A 16,780-nucleotide genomic window follows, 5' to 3' on the forward strand; every position below is an offset into this window, starting at 1 on the left:
TCCTGGTAAGAACACCTAAAATCTGCTCTCTTGACAACATTCCAGTAAATAATACAATATTATTAACTATAGTCCTTTACTGTACGTTAGCTGCTCTCTAGACATATTCATCCTGTGCAATGCAACCTACTCACCTCACACCTGTTAGGACAGCTATTATCAAAAAGACAAGAGATAACAAGTATTGGGAAGAGCGTGGAGAAACGGGAACCTTTGCAACCTCAATGAGGTATCACCTCGAAATTCTTAGGATCGTTCTTCTCAAAAAAAAACAAGAAACAAGTATTGGCAAGGGTGGAGAAAGGGAACCCTTGTACATTGTTCATGGGAATGTACATTGGCACAGCAGTGATGGATGGAAAACGGCATGGCGCTTCCTCAAAAAATTAAAAATACAGCTATTACATAACCCAGCAATCCCACTTCTAGGCACATACCGAAGGGAAATAAGTCAGTACCTGGTAGGGATGCCTGCACTCCCATGTTCATTGCAGCAGTATTCACAATAACCAAGATATGGAATCAGCCTAAGTGTCCCTTGATCAATGAATGGATAAAGAAAATATGCTGGGTGCAGTGGCTCACGCCTGTAATCCCAGCACTTGGGTGACAGAGAGAGACTCCATCTCAAAAAAAAAAAAAAATGTGGTAAATATACACAATGGAATATTATCCAGTCTTTAAAAAAAGAAAATTCTGTCCTTTGCAACAATATGAATGAAATTGGAGGGCATTATGTTAAGTGAAATAAGCTGGGCACAGAAAGGCAAATACCACATGATCCCACTTATATATGGAGTATTTTTTTTAAATACATAGAAACAGATAATAGAATGGTGGCTACCAGAAGCCGGGGGTGGGGGGTGGGGGGTGGGTAAGTTGCAGTTATGTGGGATGAATAAGCCTCATATCTCTTGAATCTGTCTACTTTTCTGTAACCTCAACGTTGCCATTCTTACACGAGCCCCAGCATCGCTCATCTAGATTCCCACAAATACCCCAATCCCATCTCCCTGAATGGCAGAAACAATGCTATGTGTTCACAAATCCATTTCATTCTCTCCCTAAGCACACAGAATGACCACATCTCCAAATAGCTCTTGCAATTCAGTTGGGGACTATGGGATGTGGGCAAGAGTGATATAATGACATTTCTGGGGCTGGCCCTAAAACCCATTCTACAGTGGCATGAAGGACATGGGTTGAAGATGGTGGCACAACAAAATGGAAGGAGCTGGGATCCCTAAATCACAATGTAAAAGGCTGCCTGCCAAATTTCCTATTGGACTGTAACACTGGTGAGAAGTAAACCTTTTATTGCTTTAAGTCACTTAGAATGAGGATTGTTCTTTGTAGCAGTGGGCTTATCCTGACAGCCTGCTTCCACTCTTGCCCTCCCCATGTCTTCTAATCAATTATCCTCACAGCTACCAGAGTAATTTAACTACAATACATAACTGATCACATCACTATCCACCACTCCTCACATCCCCCCATATGACAATTCTTAAATAAATGCTTTCCGTTGATCATAGGAAAGTGCAAAATTCCTAAGATGGCCTATAATGCCCTGCATGGTCTATAACTGCTGAACTTTCTTTCCCCTGATCTGTCCCTATTTATTCACTCATTTAATCACCTATTCAATAAATATTTCTTGAGCACCAACTGTCAGTAGCTATACTAGTTCTGGGAATAGACTAGTGAAAGGGGAAAACAGGGAAATCATTTGGGAAGCTGTTATATTCATCTGGACAAAAGACAGTAAGGACCTGAGCTATAGTATGTCTCTAGTTGTGACATCCTGGTAAGATGGCACCATAACAGATGTCACCAAGGCATGCATCTAAGCTAGAGATTCCCACGGAGGATAAAAGCCTGAAAATGCAAGTTCTAGTCTATCCCTAAGAAAGCATAAGACGGAGCAAAAAAAAAAGAAGAAGAAGTAATGAAAAAGAAAATAATAAATAAATAAGAAAACATGGGAGCCTGGCTGGGCGCAATGGCTCACACCTGTAATCCCAGCAGTTTGGGAGGTTGAGGCGGGCAGATCACCTGAGGTCAGGAGTTTCAGACCAGCCTGGCCAACATGGTGAAACCCCGTCTCTACTAAAAATACAAAAATTAGCCGGGCATGGTGGCGGGTGCCTGTAATCCCAGCTACTCAGGAGGCTGAGGTAGGAGAATAGCTTGAACCCAGGAGGCAGAGGCTGCAGTGAGCCGAGATCACACCACTGCACTCCAGCCTCATGACAGAACAAGACTCCATCTCAAAGAAAGAAAGAAAGAATGAAAAGAAAGAAAGAAAGAAAGAAAGAAAGAAAGAAAGAAAGAAAGAAAGAAAGAAAGAAAGAAAGAAAGAAAGAAAGAAAGAAAGAAAGAAAGAGAGAGAGAGAAAGAAAGAAAAGAGAGAGAGAAAGAAAGAAAGAAAAAGAAAGAAAGAAAAAAGAAAGAAAGAAAGAAAGAAAGAGAGAGAGAGAGGGAGGGAGGGAGGGAGGGAGGGAGGGAGGAAGGAAGGAAGGAAGGAAGGAAGGAAGGAAGGAAGGAAGGAAGGAAGGAAGGAAGGAAGGAAGGAAGGAAGGAAGGAAGGAAGGAAGGAAAGAAAAGAAAGAAAGCATGGGAGAATTTACAGATGAGGGATTCACCTACACTGACAGCATGAATGAGAGGGGTAGATGCATGATATTTTAGGAAACACAATTGGCAGGGTTTGGGAACTGACTATGAAGGATGAGAAAAGGAAGAGCCAGGCTGGGGTGAAGAAAACATTTGGAAAAAGATGAAGATGATGAGCTTAGGTTTAAACATGTGGTGTTAGAGGTGCCAATGAACCATCCAGGTGGTATGTCAAAGAGGCAATTGGATTTCTGGGTCTGGAGTTCAAGGAAGAGGCCTGGCCTGGCAATGTACAAGTAATGTCCTCACTGATCACAACTCCTAAAGTCTCGGCCATCTTGAAACAAAACCAGGCCATCAACCCCAGCACTTCCAGAGGCCAAGACAGGAGGACCATTTGAGCCTAGGAGTTCATGACCAGCCTAGGCAACATAGTAAGACCCCATCTCTACAAAAAAGTAAAAAAATTAGCCAGGCATGGTGGTTCATGCGTCTAATTCTAGTTACTCAGGAGGCTGAGGTGGGAGGATCTCCTGAGCCCAGGAGGCTGAGGCTGCAGTAACCTGTGATTGTGCCATGTACTCCAGCCTAAGTGACAGCAAGATCCTTTCTCAGAAACAAACACAAAAACAAGAACAAGCAAACAAGCCACCCTGCTTCTGCTCCTCACCCCGTACAGTGCTTCCCCTCCCTCTCTCTCTCTCTTCCACCCCCTTCATGATCATACCTCCTAAAAGTGGTGTCTCCACTCTAGATTTACTCTCCCCATCCCCTCACACTAGAGTCAGGTCTCCATCTCCATATTTTTTTTTTTTTTTTACAAGGCAACACATAATTCACATTCCATAAAATTCACCCATTTAAAGTGTACGATTGTTAGGCCAGACTCGGTGACTCATGCCTGTAATCTCAGCACTCTGGGAGGCCAAGGCAGGTGGATCACTTGAGGTCAGGAGTTTGAGACCAGCCTGGCCAATATGGTAAAACACCGTCACTACTAAAACTACAAAAATTAGCTGGTCATGGTGGCGGGTGCCTGTAATCCCAGACACATGGGAGGCTGAGGCAGCAGAATCACTTGAACTTGGCAGGCAGAGGTTGCAGTGAGCCAAGATCAAACCACTGCACTCCAGACTAGGAGAGAGAGTGAGACTCTATCTCAAATAAATAAATAAACAAACAAACAAACAAACAAACAAGGCTGGGTGTGGTGGCTCACGTCTGTAATCCTAGCATTTTGGGAGGTCAAGGTGGGCAGATCACTTGAGGCCAGGACTTCGAGACCAGCATGGTTAACATGGTGAAACCCCGTCTCTACTAAAAATACAAAAATTAGCCAGGCAATGTGGTACATGCCTGTAGTCCCAGCTACTTGGAAGGCTGAGGCAGGAAAAGAGCTTGAACTCGGGAGGTGGGGGTTGCAGTGAGCCAAGATCATGCCACTGAACTCCAGCCTGGGTGACAGAGTAAGACCCCACATCAAAAAAAAAAAAAAAAAAAATTAATTTAATTTAAAAATGTAAAATTTTTAGAAACTTCAGAGTTGTAAACCATTACCACTAACTATGGAAAATTTTATTATCCACCAAAAAACTCTGTACCTATTAGCAGTCACTCTCCATTTCCCCCCAATTCACTCTCCATTTCCCCCCAATAACTCCAAACCCTAGGTAACCACTAATCTGTTTTTGTTTTTGTTTTTTTGAGACAGTCTCGCTCTGTCACCAGGCTGGAGTGCAGTGGCTCAATCTTGGCTCACTGCAACCTCCGCCTCCCAGGTTCAAGCAATTCTCCTGCCTCAGCCTCCCAAGTAGCTGGGACTACAGGCGCACGCCACCACATCTAGCTAATTTTTGTATTTTTAGTAGAGACGGGGTTTCACTGCCCACCTCTGCCTCCCAAAGTGCTGGGATTACAGGTGTGAGCCACTGCGCCCGGCCTATTTTCTTTCTGTATAGAGAAGTACCTATTATGGACATTTCATATAAATGGAATCATGCAATATGTAATTTTTTGTGACTGGCTTCTTTAGCATAATTATTTCAAAGTTCATCTATGCTGTAGCATGTATCAATACTTCATTCCTTTTTATGGCTGAACAATATTTCTTCATATGGATATACCACATTTTATCCACTCATCATCTGATGGACATTCAGGTTGTTTCCACTTTTTGGCTATTAAGAATTATGTACATGAGCCAGGTGCAGTGGCTCACGCCTGTAATCCCAACACCTTGGGAGGCTGAGGCGGGCAGATCACGAGGTCAGGAGATTGAGACCATCCTGGCTAACATGGTGAAACCCCGTTTCTACTAAAAATACAAAAAATTAGCCTGGCGTGGTGGCAGGCGCCTGTAATCCCAGCTACCCGGGAGACTGAGGCAGGAGAATGGTGCGAACCCGGGAGGCAGAGGTTGCAGTGAGCTGAGATCGCGCCACTGCACTCCAGCCTGGGCAACAGAGCGAGACTCTGTCAAAAAAAAAAAAAAAAAATATGTACATGAGGCCAGACGCGGTGGCTCACGTCTGTAATCCCAGCACTTTGGGAGGCCAAGGCGGGCGGATCACCTGAGGTCAGGAGTTCAAGACCAGCCTGACCAACATGGTGAAACCCTGTCTCTACTAAAGATACAAAAATTAGCCAGGTGTGGTGGCACGCGTTTGTAATCCCAGCAACTCAGGAGGCTGAGGCAGGAGAATCGCTTGAACCTGGAAGGTGGAGGTTGCGGTGAGCCAAGATCTCGCCATTGCATTCCAGCCTGGGCGACAGAGTGAGACTCCGTCTCAAATAATAATAATAATAATAATAATAATAATAATAATTTACATGATATTCATGTACAAGTATTTGTTCGAATACCTGTTTTCAGTTATTTTGGGTGTATACCTAGGAGTGGAACTGATGAGTCATATGGTAATTCTATGTTTAACTTATTGAGAAATCTCCAAGCTGTTTCCCATAGCGATTGCACCATTTTACATTCCCACCTCCAATGTACCAGGACTGTAATTTCTCTACATCCTCACCAATACTAGTTATTTTCCTTTTTTATCTTTTTTTTTTTTTTTTTTTTTTTGGCAAGCAGATAAAGGCTTGTTTTATTTTAATGGCTGATCTATGTAATCACAGAGGTCAGTATGAACAGACAAAAGGGGAGCTTTTATTTCTTGATGTCTTCCTCCTTGGACAAAGTCTCGATGATCTCCTCCATCTTGGCCTGGAGGCGCCTTCACTGCGCTTGCGTGCTTCCTTAGTCTTAGGCCTGCGGGCCTCAGCCTGGTCAGCCAGGAGCTTCTTGTGGGCCTTGTCTGCCTTCAGCTTGTGGCTGTGTTCCATGAGAATCCGCCTGTTTGTGAACACATTCCCCTGCACCTTCAGGTACAGGCTGTGATACATGTAGTGATCAATCTTCTTAGATTCACGGTATCTTCTGAGCAGCCAGCCCAGAATCCTCATTCTCTTCATCCACATGGCCTTCTCTGGCATTCGGGCATTGGCTGTACCCTTTTGCTTATCTATGCCTATGTGCCTGCCCTTCCAAGGGCAGGTGTTTTTCTGGTGTTTTTCTGCCAAGGTGTTTTTCTGGCATCAAGCCCGGGAATGGACCGTCACAGGCTTGGAGATGATCAGCCCATCTTTGATCAGTTTCCGGATCTGCGAATGGAAGTTGGCATTGGCGATTTCATTGGTCTTATTGGGGTCCAACCAGACCTTCTTCTTGCCACAGTGGAGGACACTACAGGGGAGCCTCTTCTGAAGCCTGAGCATACTCATGGCTGTAGTCGCAGCAGCGAAAGGAAAGAGCTCCCTTTTTTATCATTATTATAACCATCCTAGTGGGTGTTCAGTGGTATCTTATTATAGTCTTGATTTAAATTTCTTGATGACTAATGATGCTGAGGATCTTTTCATGTGTTTATTGGCCATTTATACATCTTTTTTTGAGAAATATCTGTTAAGATATTTTGCTCATTTTTAAAATTGGGTTGTCTTTTTATTGCTGAGTTGTAATAGTTCCTTATATATTTTGAATATTAGATCCCTATAGGATATACGATGTGCAAATATTTTCCCCCATTTTGTAAAGGTTGTCTTTTCACTTTCCTGGTGGTACTGTTTGAAGCACAAAAGTTTTTGTTTTAATTTTAGTGAAGTTCAACTTATCTATTGTTTTCTTTAGTTGCACGTGCTTTTGGTGTCCTAAGAAACCATTGCCAAATCCACGGTCATGAAATTCACACTTATGTTTCCTACTAAGAATTTTATAGTTGTAGCTCTTACATTTGGGTCTTTAATCTATTTTGAATTGATTTTTGAATGCACTGTGACGGAAGGGTCAAAATTCATTCCTTTGCACATGGATATCCAGTTGTCCCAACATCATTTGTTGAAAATTATTTCCCCCATTGAATGTTATTTTTATCTCTATTGAAAAATCAGTTGGCCACAAATGTCTGGGTTCATTTCTGGACTCACAATTGTATTGGCCTATATGTCTGCCCTTATGCTGGTACTACACCGTCTTGATTACTGTAGCCTTGTTGTAAGTTTTGGTTTTTGTTTTTTGAGACAGAGTCTCACTCACTCTGTTGCCCAGACTGGAGTGCAGTGGCCATAGTCTTGGCTCACCACAACCTCTGCTTCCTGGGTTCAAGTGATTCTCCTGCCTTGGCCTCTGGCCAGAGTAGCTGGGACTACAGGCATGCACCACCATGCCCGGAATTTTTTTTTTTTTTTTTTTTTTTTTTAGTAGAGATGGGGTTTCATCATATTGGCCAGGCTGGTCTCAAACACTTGACCCTAAGTGACCCACCTGCCTTGGCCTCTCAAAGTGCTGGGATTACAGGCGTGAGCCACCGCACCTGGCTTTGTTACAAGTTTTCAAATCAGGCCAGGTGTGGTGGCTCAGAGGTGTGCTGTAATCCCTACACTTTGGGAGGTCAAGGCAGGAGGATCAATTGAGTTCAGAAGTTTGTGACCAGCCTGGGCAACATAGTGAGACCCTGTCTCTAAAAATAAATAAATAAATAAATTAGCCAGGTGCAGTGGTGCACACTTGTAGTCCCAGTTACCTGGGAGGATGAGGTGAAGGATCCCTTGAGCCTGGGTGGTTGAGGCTGCAATGAGCTGTGATTGTGCCACTGCACAACAGCCTGGGCAACAGAGCAAGACTCCGTCTCAAAAAAAAAAAAAAGTTTTAATAAAGTAGTTTTGAAATCAAGAAATGTGAATCCTCCAACTGTTTTCAAAATTGATCTGGGTATCTCCTGCATCTCTTGAATTTCTATATGACATTTAGAATCAGCCTGATTTCTACTAGAGGAAGCCAGCTGGGATTCTGATAGGATTGCGTTAGATCAATTTCAGTATTGCCATCTCAACAATATTAACCCTTCCCATTCACGAACGTGGAATGTCTATTTCCTTAATATTTTGTACTTTTCCCCATGTAAGTTTTGCACTTATATTGTTCATCCCTAAATATTTTATTCTTTTTGATGTTATTGTAGATATTTAAGAGAATTGTTTGCTTAATTTCATATTGTTCGTGACTGGTATATAGCACTACTAGTTTTTGTATGTTAATCTTGTATACTGCAGCTGATGAATTCATTTTTTAGCAGTTTTATTTGGAGATTCTTTATGGTTATCTGTATACAAGATCATATCATCTACATATAGACATAGCTTTGTCTTCTCAATTTCAGTCTGGATGCTTTCTTTTTCTCTTGCCTAATTGCCCTGGCTAGAACTCCTAATACAACGATGAATAAACCCATGGGTTTTCCTAAACGTCCTATATCAGGTAGAGGAAGTTCCCTTCTACTTGTTTTTGTCATGAAAGTGTTTGTCAAGGTTTTTGTGTCTATTGAGATGATCAAGTGTCTTTTTCCTTTTATTGATATGGTATTCCAGCTTCTTTTGAAAGCTGAAATCGTAGGATGCCCCACATATAAAACAGCAGGGGAGGCTGCTCTGGTTGAAGCAGTAAGGGAAGCTTGGGGCTACCAAGCTGGCTCAATGGCCTTTCCTTCCCAGGTAGCCTTGGGCTCCACAGAAAACTGAGCTGGGAGCCAAGAACAGCAAGCAGTCCCCATAGCTCTCATCCAGAACTCCTTGTTGGGCATGGCTGAGTCAGCCAACTAAGCTCAGACCCTTGGCCTCGAGGAGCCCTGGTGGTCAGGGCTGGCTGATTACAAGTACTCAACCACTTTATCAAACAGTAGCTCGTCAGCATCCTGCAAATTGCCTATTTATCCTGGTCCAGGGCTTCAGAGCCAACTCCTCCTTATGCCTCTGGCCAGGAGGTTGATCTTGGGGCTTTGGAGTCCTTAACACTTGCGTCATTTTGATGGTATCATTCCACTAAATGTTAGCAGTTCAGATCTATGGTTACCACAAAGTTTGTACTTCTAAAACCTTGATAATCAACCAAAAAGTACAGAGGTTCAGTATCTCAAACAGATTGCAGACAGCCCACTGATTACTTTTTGGGAAGTGATTAAGAAACTTTATTACAGAAAATGAATGCATCCAACGTCCCCAAATACATTTGTGACAAGAACAGACACACAGAGACACAGACAATAGTCACTACATCACAGCCTTGTTCTTTCCGAAGGATAAAACGTCATTCAAGAATGGGGTGAGGTGGTTAGAGGGAGTAGGTACTATCCTTTTAAATGGAGAAAGAAAAAAAAAAAAAAGCAACAGGTTGGCATCTTAAGAACACATATAGTGGGCCCAGAAATCAAGCTAAGCCTAAGCCTTAGGTAACATCATGCCACTTACCGCATCTCAGAGAAACTAGGGCATTATTCCATTAGAGGAGCAATCTTGTGACAGTGTGAAAACGTTGAGTAGTGATCTTGCTGCATCAGCTAATGGACCAAGTGGCCTCAACTTGATGGCCTCTTTAAAACTCAATGTTTGCCTAATCAAAGATCATTTGGCCAAACTGCTTCCCCACTTCTGCTTAGCTACTTTGGAAGCACAAAAGTTACCCCTTTCCATCCTTTGGCCTTCCCTGCTTGGTACATGTAGATACGAGATAGACAGACACCACTTAACAAATCACTCCCTTTTGACTACAGGTTGTTTCTCTTCCATATTTGACGAGGCTGGCAACAGCTCCCGAATCTTGGCCCAGCACATCATGAATTGGGAAGCTAAAGCTTTAGCTTAGAATGCCAAGTGACAAGGACATGGCTGAAGCAGGAGGGGCAATTCTGGAGCAAGCGCTTCTGGGCAAACCTCACAACCGAGTTTTTTAAATTAGTGTTCATTTTCTAGAACTAGAGCACACATTCAGGACAAACAGTTCTGATGGGAGAGGGAATGGCTATGAATACATAGAGATCAGGCTGTGACCATGACCATAACTTGTACTCATCCAGGACCCGACAGGGTGGAGAGGACACTACCTCCAGACATGCAAGTTTCTGAACAGTGAATTTTAAGAAAAAGCTGCTTTCTCTTAAAATTAATACCACAAAAACACTCCTGCGTGTCTCATAGCCTCAAACATACACGCCCAAATATTAATGCTGGGCAATAGCAACACTCACCCACAACACAGTACTGTATCTTTCATTGCTACAGACAGTAATGATGTATATACATATCAGCCTTCAAAATGGTAGTGTCACCGCTTGCTACTGTGGCCATCTCCCCGCACCCCAACCTGGATAAAATGTTACACTACCCACTAATATATCTACTGACACACAAACCAAGCTTCTTCCAGTTTAACATTGAACATCAATCTACATTTCCAGTGAATGAGCTAAAATTTATGAGTAGGCCATTCAACTTTTCATGATACATTTAGTGTTTAGAAATGTTTGATTCCATTAGCCTGCCCCATAGCTCAGGTGGCCCAAGATGGAGCCTGTAATCTTCCCTGGGGTGTTTGGTGTTTTGAAGGAGTAAAGTAGGAGCAAAAAAATGGATACTGTCCCCTACGCCCCCACCCCCATCCCACATACCCTCACTGGCATCCAGGAGACCAGCAGCAGGCTCAAGATCCCAAATGTTGGGCACCACAAATAATGTGGTATGTGCCAGGAGCACGGCGGAGGGGGGGGGATAGGGGTGAACGAGAAAAAAAAAATCAGGCCTGAATTTTTGACACACCATACACTCTGAAATTGCTGTTTAGCAATACATTTGGCCCCACAAAATAGGGGGTAGAAGTGGGACAACAGTTAAACCTAGATAGCCTTAGTCCTAATCACCCACGTTCCTATACCTTGGAAGGCTACTGACCCTTGCCTATGTCCTTTTCTTAGCTCCTCCAGACTTCATCTGAATGCCACTCAGACACAAACAAAACCACACAGTAGCTTCAAGTAGCCCTCTCCATCTCAGCCCTAAGTGAGCTGGCCACTGAGTAATAAAAGCAGCTACCACATTTATAGGGAGGCCAGTCTCCAAATACAATGGAATGGGGGTTTGTTCACTGCTGAGTCAGAAATTGACTGTTATAATAGAGAACAGTTTTAAAAATGTAACTGTTTATTTAACTTCAAAAACATTTCAGCATTCTAAACATACAAAAAAAAATAACAGAACGTTGCAAATCATGTTTAAGTACAGGAGGTTCTTGAACTTTCATTGATGCAGTGGCTCTTTGCTTTGCTGACAATGAAGAGTTCTACAGTTTGTTTAAAAACAAACAGTTTAAAAACTACCGCACTTAAAAAAAAAATTCTCATGCCAGCTGACCTCTCTGTCCACAGCTAAGATGGCAGCAGAATGCTATGTCACTATATACAGAAACAAGACAACCTGAAGCTAAATGGATGCCCCCTGCAGAGTCAACAGGTCCAGCCTCACAGTGCACGCCCTGAGCTACAGCCCCTCCAAAAGGCATCTTCCCCACAGCCTCAACGCCGAGCAAGGAGCATCAAGAGTTTGTCTCGGTTGTTTTGTTCTTTTTACAAACTATAGATATATACAGTTGAAAACTCAGGATTTCTAGCCAATAACCATAGTTAACACCACCTTACAAATTAAAAAAAAGCCAGAAACATCTTTAAATGCCTTGTCACACCAACAGCAAAGTGCACAGAGTGAGGAGAACACGAAGAGTGCCTTTTCATTTTAAAAATGTTTGGAAATATGTACAACTTTGATACAGTTTCAGGGTGCTCCAGACACCCATGGCCACTTCATGTAAACCAATGACAATTTCTAGAGCACTTTGAGAGACTACAATATGATCGTGATCAAATTTTGTAATTAAACCTAATGAGGGCAACAGACACTTCTCAAATAAGAGATGAGTCAATTACGGCGCTCCCCTACTCTAAGTATTCACAAGGAGACAGATAAACAGTTTCTTTATTCATCCTCCTCCTCCTCCTCCTCCTCTTCTTCCTCCTCCTCTTCTTCATCTTCCTCTTCCACCTTTTTCCGGGCAACTTTAGCAGGACCCTTTGCACCATCAAACTTTCCTTTTGACTTATAGTCAGCAACATCCTAGAGGAACAGGGACACATTTCAAATGAGTATGCGGCTGTTTTAACAGAAAGCAGAAACATGCAATCTTCATCTCAGGTAAGAGGACAGGAATAGAAATCAAGTTAAGACAGTGCTGCTACCATATATATTTGAAGTATGTTTCCATATATGAATTCGGTTCTTAGCCATTCGAATTTAAAAGTTAATGGGTGTTCAAGGTCCTTCAAGTTACATTAGTAGCACTATCAAATCCTCTGTTATCGGTTTTTTTTCTCTTAAAGAGTAAGCAAAATTTTTCAAGCCTGAAGTTGTTCCCAAAACAAAGACCTGTCAAAAAAAAAAGCATGAACACCAGCACCCAGAGCTACCTTGCAGGGGGTGGGCCCTTGAGTGCTATGCTAAGTACTCAGCCCAGCAAAGCTGCAACATGCCCTGCAACCTACTGATACCAGAGTCACTGCCTGTTCGCCAGTCCAGGTTACCAGCCCCACCTTACCTTCTCATATTTCTCCTTCAGCTTTGCTGCCTTAGTGATGTAAGGCTGCTTTTCACTGTCATTTAAATTATTCCACATCTCACCCAGCTTTTTTGCCACATCTCCAATAGAGATGCCGGGGTTTGTGGATTTGATCTTGGGACGGAATTCTGAACAGAACAGGAAGAATCCAGACCTTGGAAGAATTACATAAATTACATGAGAAACCACAAAAATGTGAGTTTAAGTTGAAATCCCACATTCCTGAGTAGCACTCCCTCCTACCACTATGACTTCTCCCTAAAGTGAAGTAATCTATGATACCATATACAATGCTACAAAGTTGTAGGTTCTCAAATGTATAAGGTTAGAAAAATATATGGTGCTAGGCCAGGTGCAGTGGCTCACACTTGTAATTCCAGCACTTTGGGAGGCCGAGGCGGGCGGATCACCTGAGGTTCGGAGTTTCAGACCAGCCTGACCAACATGGAGAAACCCCGTCTCTGCTAAAAATATTAAAAAATTAGCCGGGCATGGTGGTGCATGCCTGTAATCCCAGCTACTCAGGAGGCTGAGGCAGGAGAATCACTTGAACCCAGGAGGCAGAGGTTGCAGTGAGCCGAGATCACACCTTGCACTCCAGCCTCAGCAACAAGAGCGAAACTGCATCTCAAATACATATATGTGTGTGTGTATGTGTGTATATATGCATATATAATATATATGCGTATATATACGCGCATATATATATATATATATAGTACTGTCTCAGTCCTTCAATTACTGGGAAAGGCATAAAGAACATACTTCAAGGACCCTGACAACCAAAACTGGGGTGTCTCCTTCACAATGGAAAGGCCAATAGACAACCACTGTGAATGTGCACGCACAGCCCACAAACACTTCAGCCTTAACCACAGACAACGCTGGCACTGCATCGTAAAGCCCAAGTACAGAATGGTTTGCAGAGGTATCGCCATCTTTTAAGTATCTTTTAAAAAATATTTCATTTTGAAATGAAATACAGGACGACCAAAAAACCAAATCCTCCAAGCAGAAGAAAAGGTATTAATTGTTATCCTGAATCCTATAGTCACTTACGGTGGCCTTTTGGGAGCATTAGGATCCTTCTTCTTCTTGCCTCCCTTAGCTGGTCCATAATCCTTCATTTCCCGATCATAGCGCACTTTATCTGCCTTTGCCATTTCATCAAATTTAGATTTCTCTTTCCCGGACATCGTCTGCAAAGAACAGGACTCGTTAAATCCCTCGATGCAGTGACATATACCTATTCAGTTTCTTGTGATTTAAGTGGCAGTTGCTAGAACCACTTGCAAAAGGGGGTAAGTAAAGGCCTGAAACCTGTGCAGGGCCTTAAAGAAATAAAAGCACACACACAAAATTCTTAAGCAAAATGATTCTAAGTAAAAGTAAAAGAGGAAGCAAGCAGCCATCTGGGAGAAACTCTGAAGGTAAGTAACCCCAAAGTGAGAAATCCAACTAAGACTAGTTTGAAGGGTACAAAAGAAAAATACCTTCCACCTCTCAGAGCACTTCTTGGAAAATTCTGCAAAATTGACAGGGACCTCTGGGTTTTTCTTCTTATGTTCTTCTCTGCACGTCTGCACAAAGAAGGCATAAGCAGACATCTTGCCCTTTGGTTTCTTCGGGTCACCTTTAGCCATCCTGACTGTGACAGAAGAGAAACAAAGAAATACAATGAGGAAAAGTAAGGAGGAATTGACAAGAACTACAAGATGTACCAAAGGCAGAGCAAAATTAAAACTACACTTGCTGTTAGGAAGTCCCCTTCCCCCAGTGCCCGACACCAGTGGCAGAAGGCAGAGTGGGAAAGAAATCAGCTTCACTGTCGCTTGTCATTTAACTTTTGACCAGCACGAAGCGCGCTGGTTTGCGAGTTACTTCTCAAGAGCGATCAAGTTCTCCAAATGGAGCCGACCCAAGTAGGATACTCAGCGTTACATTTACAGAACTGCTACGTTTTGGAAACTACAATCACAAAGTGGGAAGGACACGGAGAGGACACATTTGGTGGGGGTGATAGAAGCTTGAAATCTATGACTTAAGACTATCTGGTCATCTGCTGTTGCGCAATTAAAAACAACACTCTTACCACTGCTGAACACAAGACCAAAGCAGGAGAACTATATGTAGGGGATATCTGAAATTGTCACTATTTTTGATGCGTTTTGGCTTATTAAAAAATGGCTTTACAACACGGGAGATCTGGAAAGTGAGCAGGTATCCCCGTATTATTAGTTCAATTCATCACTTCATCACTATCTAAAGGCGGAGGCTGTATCAAAAGGGCTAGTCGTGCTCATCTGTAACCCAGAACGCAGGTCCAGCCCAGAACACTTTCTCCAAAGTTTCCAAATAAAAATTCAGCTGCGGCATGTCATCGTCCCTGTCCCACCCCCCCAGCTTCCCGCCATCTTTTCCTTTTCCCACACCCAAGGTCATCATGTAAAACTAAAGCGCTCCCCTTGGCAGCAGCCGCCCGCGAGGCTGCCCAACAGAGCCCCGCAGCGGCGGCCCGGGCGGGGCGGGACCGGGAGCCGGGGAGTCCCGGCCGGCAGCAGGCAGCCCGCCTCGCCCCCCGTGCCGGGTCACCGGGACACCCGTAATTCACCTTCCATTTTGTCAAAAGCCTCCTGATGAAAGAAAGTGCCCCTGAAATCCGCCGCTGTCATCCCCGGGGAACGCGCGGGGCCGGGGGCGGCGGCGGTGGTGGCGCGCGGGGGGTGTGCGGCCGGGCCGGCGGCAGCCGCGGCACTGGTGGCGGCGTCCGCCGCGCCTCGGAGTCCCACTCGCTAAAATGGCTGATCCGCGCGCGGCCGGCGCGGGCGGCGGCGACGGCGGCGAACAAAGCGGCCCGGGCCCCGCCGCCGCCGCCCGCCCGTCGGCCCCCACCCCGCCCCGCCCCGCCCCGCCCGGGCCGCCCGGGGGCTCGGGGGCCCGGGCCGGACCTCCCCGCCCCCCGGCGCGGGGCGCACTCCTCGGGATAACAAAGGCGCCCGTGCAGCCATGACGTTCGGCCGCTCCAGGGCCCGCGGCGGCGCCCCCGGCCCTCCGCGCCGCCCACCCCTGGCCGCGGGCGCCGGGGCCGAGGCCGGAGCCCGCCGGGCGCCCCGCCGCCCGCTCCGCCCGCCTCCCCTGCCCTCGCCGGAGGCCAGCGCCGTGCCAGCCATGTTAGCGGCGGCGGCGGCGCCCGGCGGGCGGGAGGTGAACGCTGGGCGGCCGGCCCGCGCCCCCCAGGGCCGCCGGGCGCTCCGCGACGGCCATGTTAACGCAGAGCCAGCGGCGTAGCCTGCGGGCCCGCGCGGCGCCGGCCCGGGAGCGAAGTTTGCCCGCGCGGCGGCCCCCGGCCGCGGCGGGCACCGGCCGCCCGCCCCCCAGCGGAGTCCGTCGCGGGCCGGGAAGCTCCCGGCCCCCTTCCCGCTGCCGCCGCCCAGCGCCGGGACGCGCGCCGCCCGAGCCCATGAGCCCACAGCCCGCAGCCGCCCCTCTTCTCGCCCCGCTGCCGCAGCCGCAGCTGCCGGAACATCTGGCCTAGGGGGCCGTGGGTTCCCGGCTGCGGCCCCTGGGGCCGACACGGGCTGGCGCCCGCCGAGGGCACCGACCCCCGAAAGCAGGGAGCTTGGGGAACGCGTTGGAAAAGTTGAAACACCTGAATTGCTTCTTCCTTCCCGGCCGCCTAGCAGGAGGGAAGGTGGAGGGGGCGGGAAGGGAGCGGGGAGTAGAGGCAGGGGGAGGCAGCGGCAGGGCGCGCTCGCGGCGGCGCGGGCCGGAAAGTTGTGCGGGCGCTGCGGCGGCGGCGGCGGCGGCGGCGGCGGCGGGAGCGGGCGGTGCGAGACGTACCTGTATTGTTCGCTAGTCTGGGCAGCGCAGGGCACGACGCGCGGCTCAGCGCTCCCCAGCCTCGCGCTAGCTGCCTCCACGAGAGCCGCCTGATTGGCCAGCGGGCTCTGCCGTTTAAAACAGCCTCCTCGCCTGGCCATTGGCTGCGGGCCTCATGCATATTAAGCAGGCGCGGACGCCCATTGGGCGCGGCTGCTGGGATCATTCATTCAAACAGAACGACCCGCCGGCGCCGGCTACGGAGGCCAAACAGGGAAAGACCTAGTCTCGCCTGCCCGCCCCGCCCACCTCGCCAGCCCCCTCCGCGGACAGAGCTGGGATCGCCAAGGGCTTTGAAGA

General features: G+C 46.4%; 1 protein-coding gene and 1 pseudogene across 3 annotated transcripts; both read right to left on the reverse strand.

Annotated features, from left to right (window-relative positions):
- Positions 1-5,779: 5,779 nt before the first annotated feature.
- LOC103232743 (large ribosomal subunit protein eL19-like) lies at positions 5,780-6,393 on the reverse strand (annotated as a pseudogene).
- Positions 6,394-9,107: 2,714 nt separating this feature from the next.
- Positions 9,108-16,526, reverse strand: HMGB3 (high mobility group box 3). 3 transcript variants are annotated; one of them, XM_037989288.2, is made up of 5 exons: positions 16,442-16,526; positions 14,095-14,249; positions 13,661-13,800; positions 12,581-12,755; positions 9,108-12,102 (listed from the first exon to the last, which is right to left on the reverse strand). In XM_037989288.2, exons 2-5 carry the CDS (start codon positions 14,242-14,244, stop codon positions 11,965-11,967), a joined length of 603 nt encoding a protein of 200 aa, XP_037845216.1. In that variant the 5' UTR covers positions 14,245-14,249; positions 16,442-16,526; the 3' UTR covers positions 9,108-11,964. The 3 variants fall into 3 exon arrangements, with proteins under 3 accessions (XP_037845216.1, XP_037845215.1, XP_037845217.1); XM_037989287.2 differs by having other exon boundaries at positions 16,251-16,484; XM_037989289.2 differs by lacking the exon at positions 16,442-16,526 and adding an exon at positions 15,213-15,311.
- Positions 16,527-16,780: the final 254 nt, after the last annotated feature.

The sequence above is a fragment of the Chlorocebus sabaeus genome, chromosome X (genome assembly GCF_047675955.1).
Source record: "Chlorocebus sabaeus isolate Y175 chromosome X, mChlSab1.0.hap1, whole genome shotgun sequence".
In the NCBI taxonomy this organism is placed as follows: Eukaryota; Metazoa; Chordata; class Mammalia; order Primates; family Cercopithecidae; genus Chlorocebus; species Chlorocebus sabaeus.

What these genes read in the sequence shown, in the direction of transcription:
- HMGB3 (XM_037989289.2), bottom strand. Translation starts at nt 15,273, where the DNA reads ATGACAGCGGCGGATTTCAGGGGCACTTTCTTTCATCAGGAGGCTTTT. An exon ending in GGCTTTTGACAAAATGGAAG is followed by an intron (nt 14,250 to 15,212) that starts GTGAATTACGGG and finishes CTTCTGTCACAG; the next exon opens with TCAGGATGGCTAAAGGTGAC. An exon ending in AGTGCTCTGAGAGGTGGAAG is followed by an intron (nt 13,801 to 14,094) that starts GTATTTTTCTTT and finishes TGTTCTTTGCAG; the next exon opens with ACGATGTCCGGGAAAGAGAA.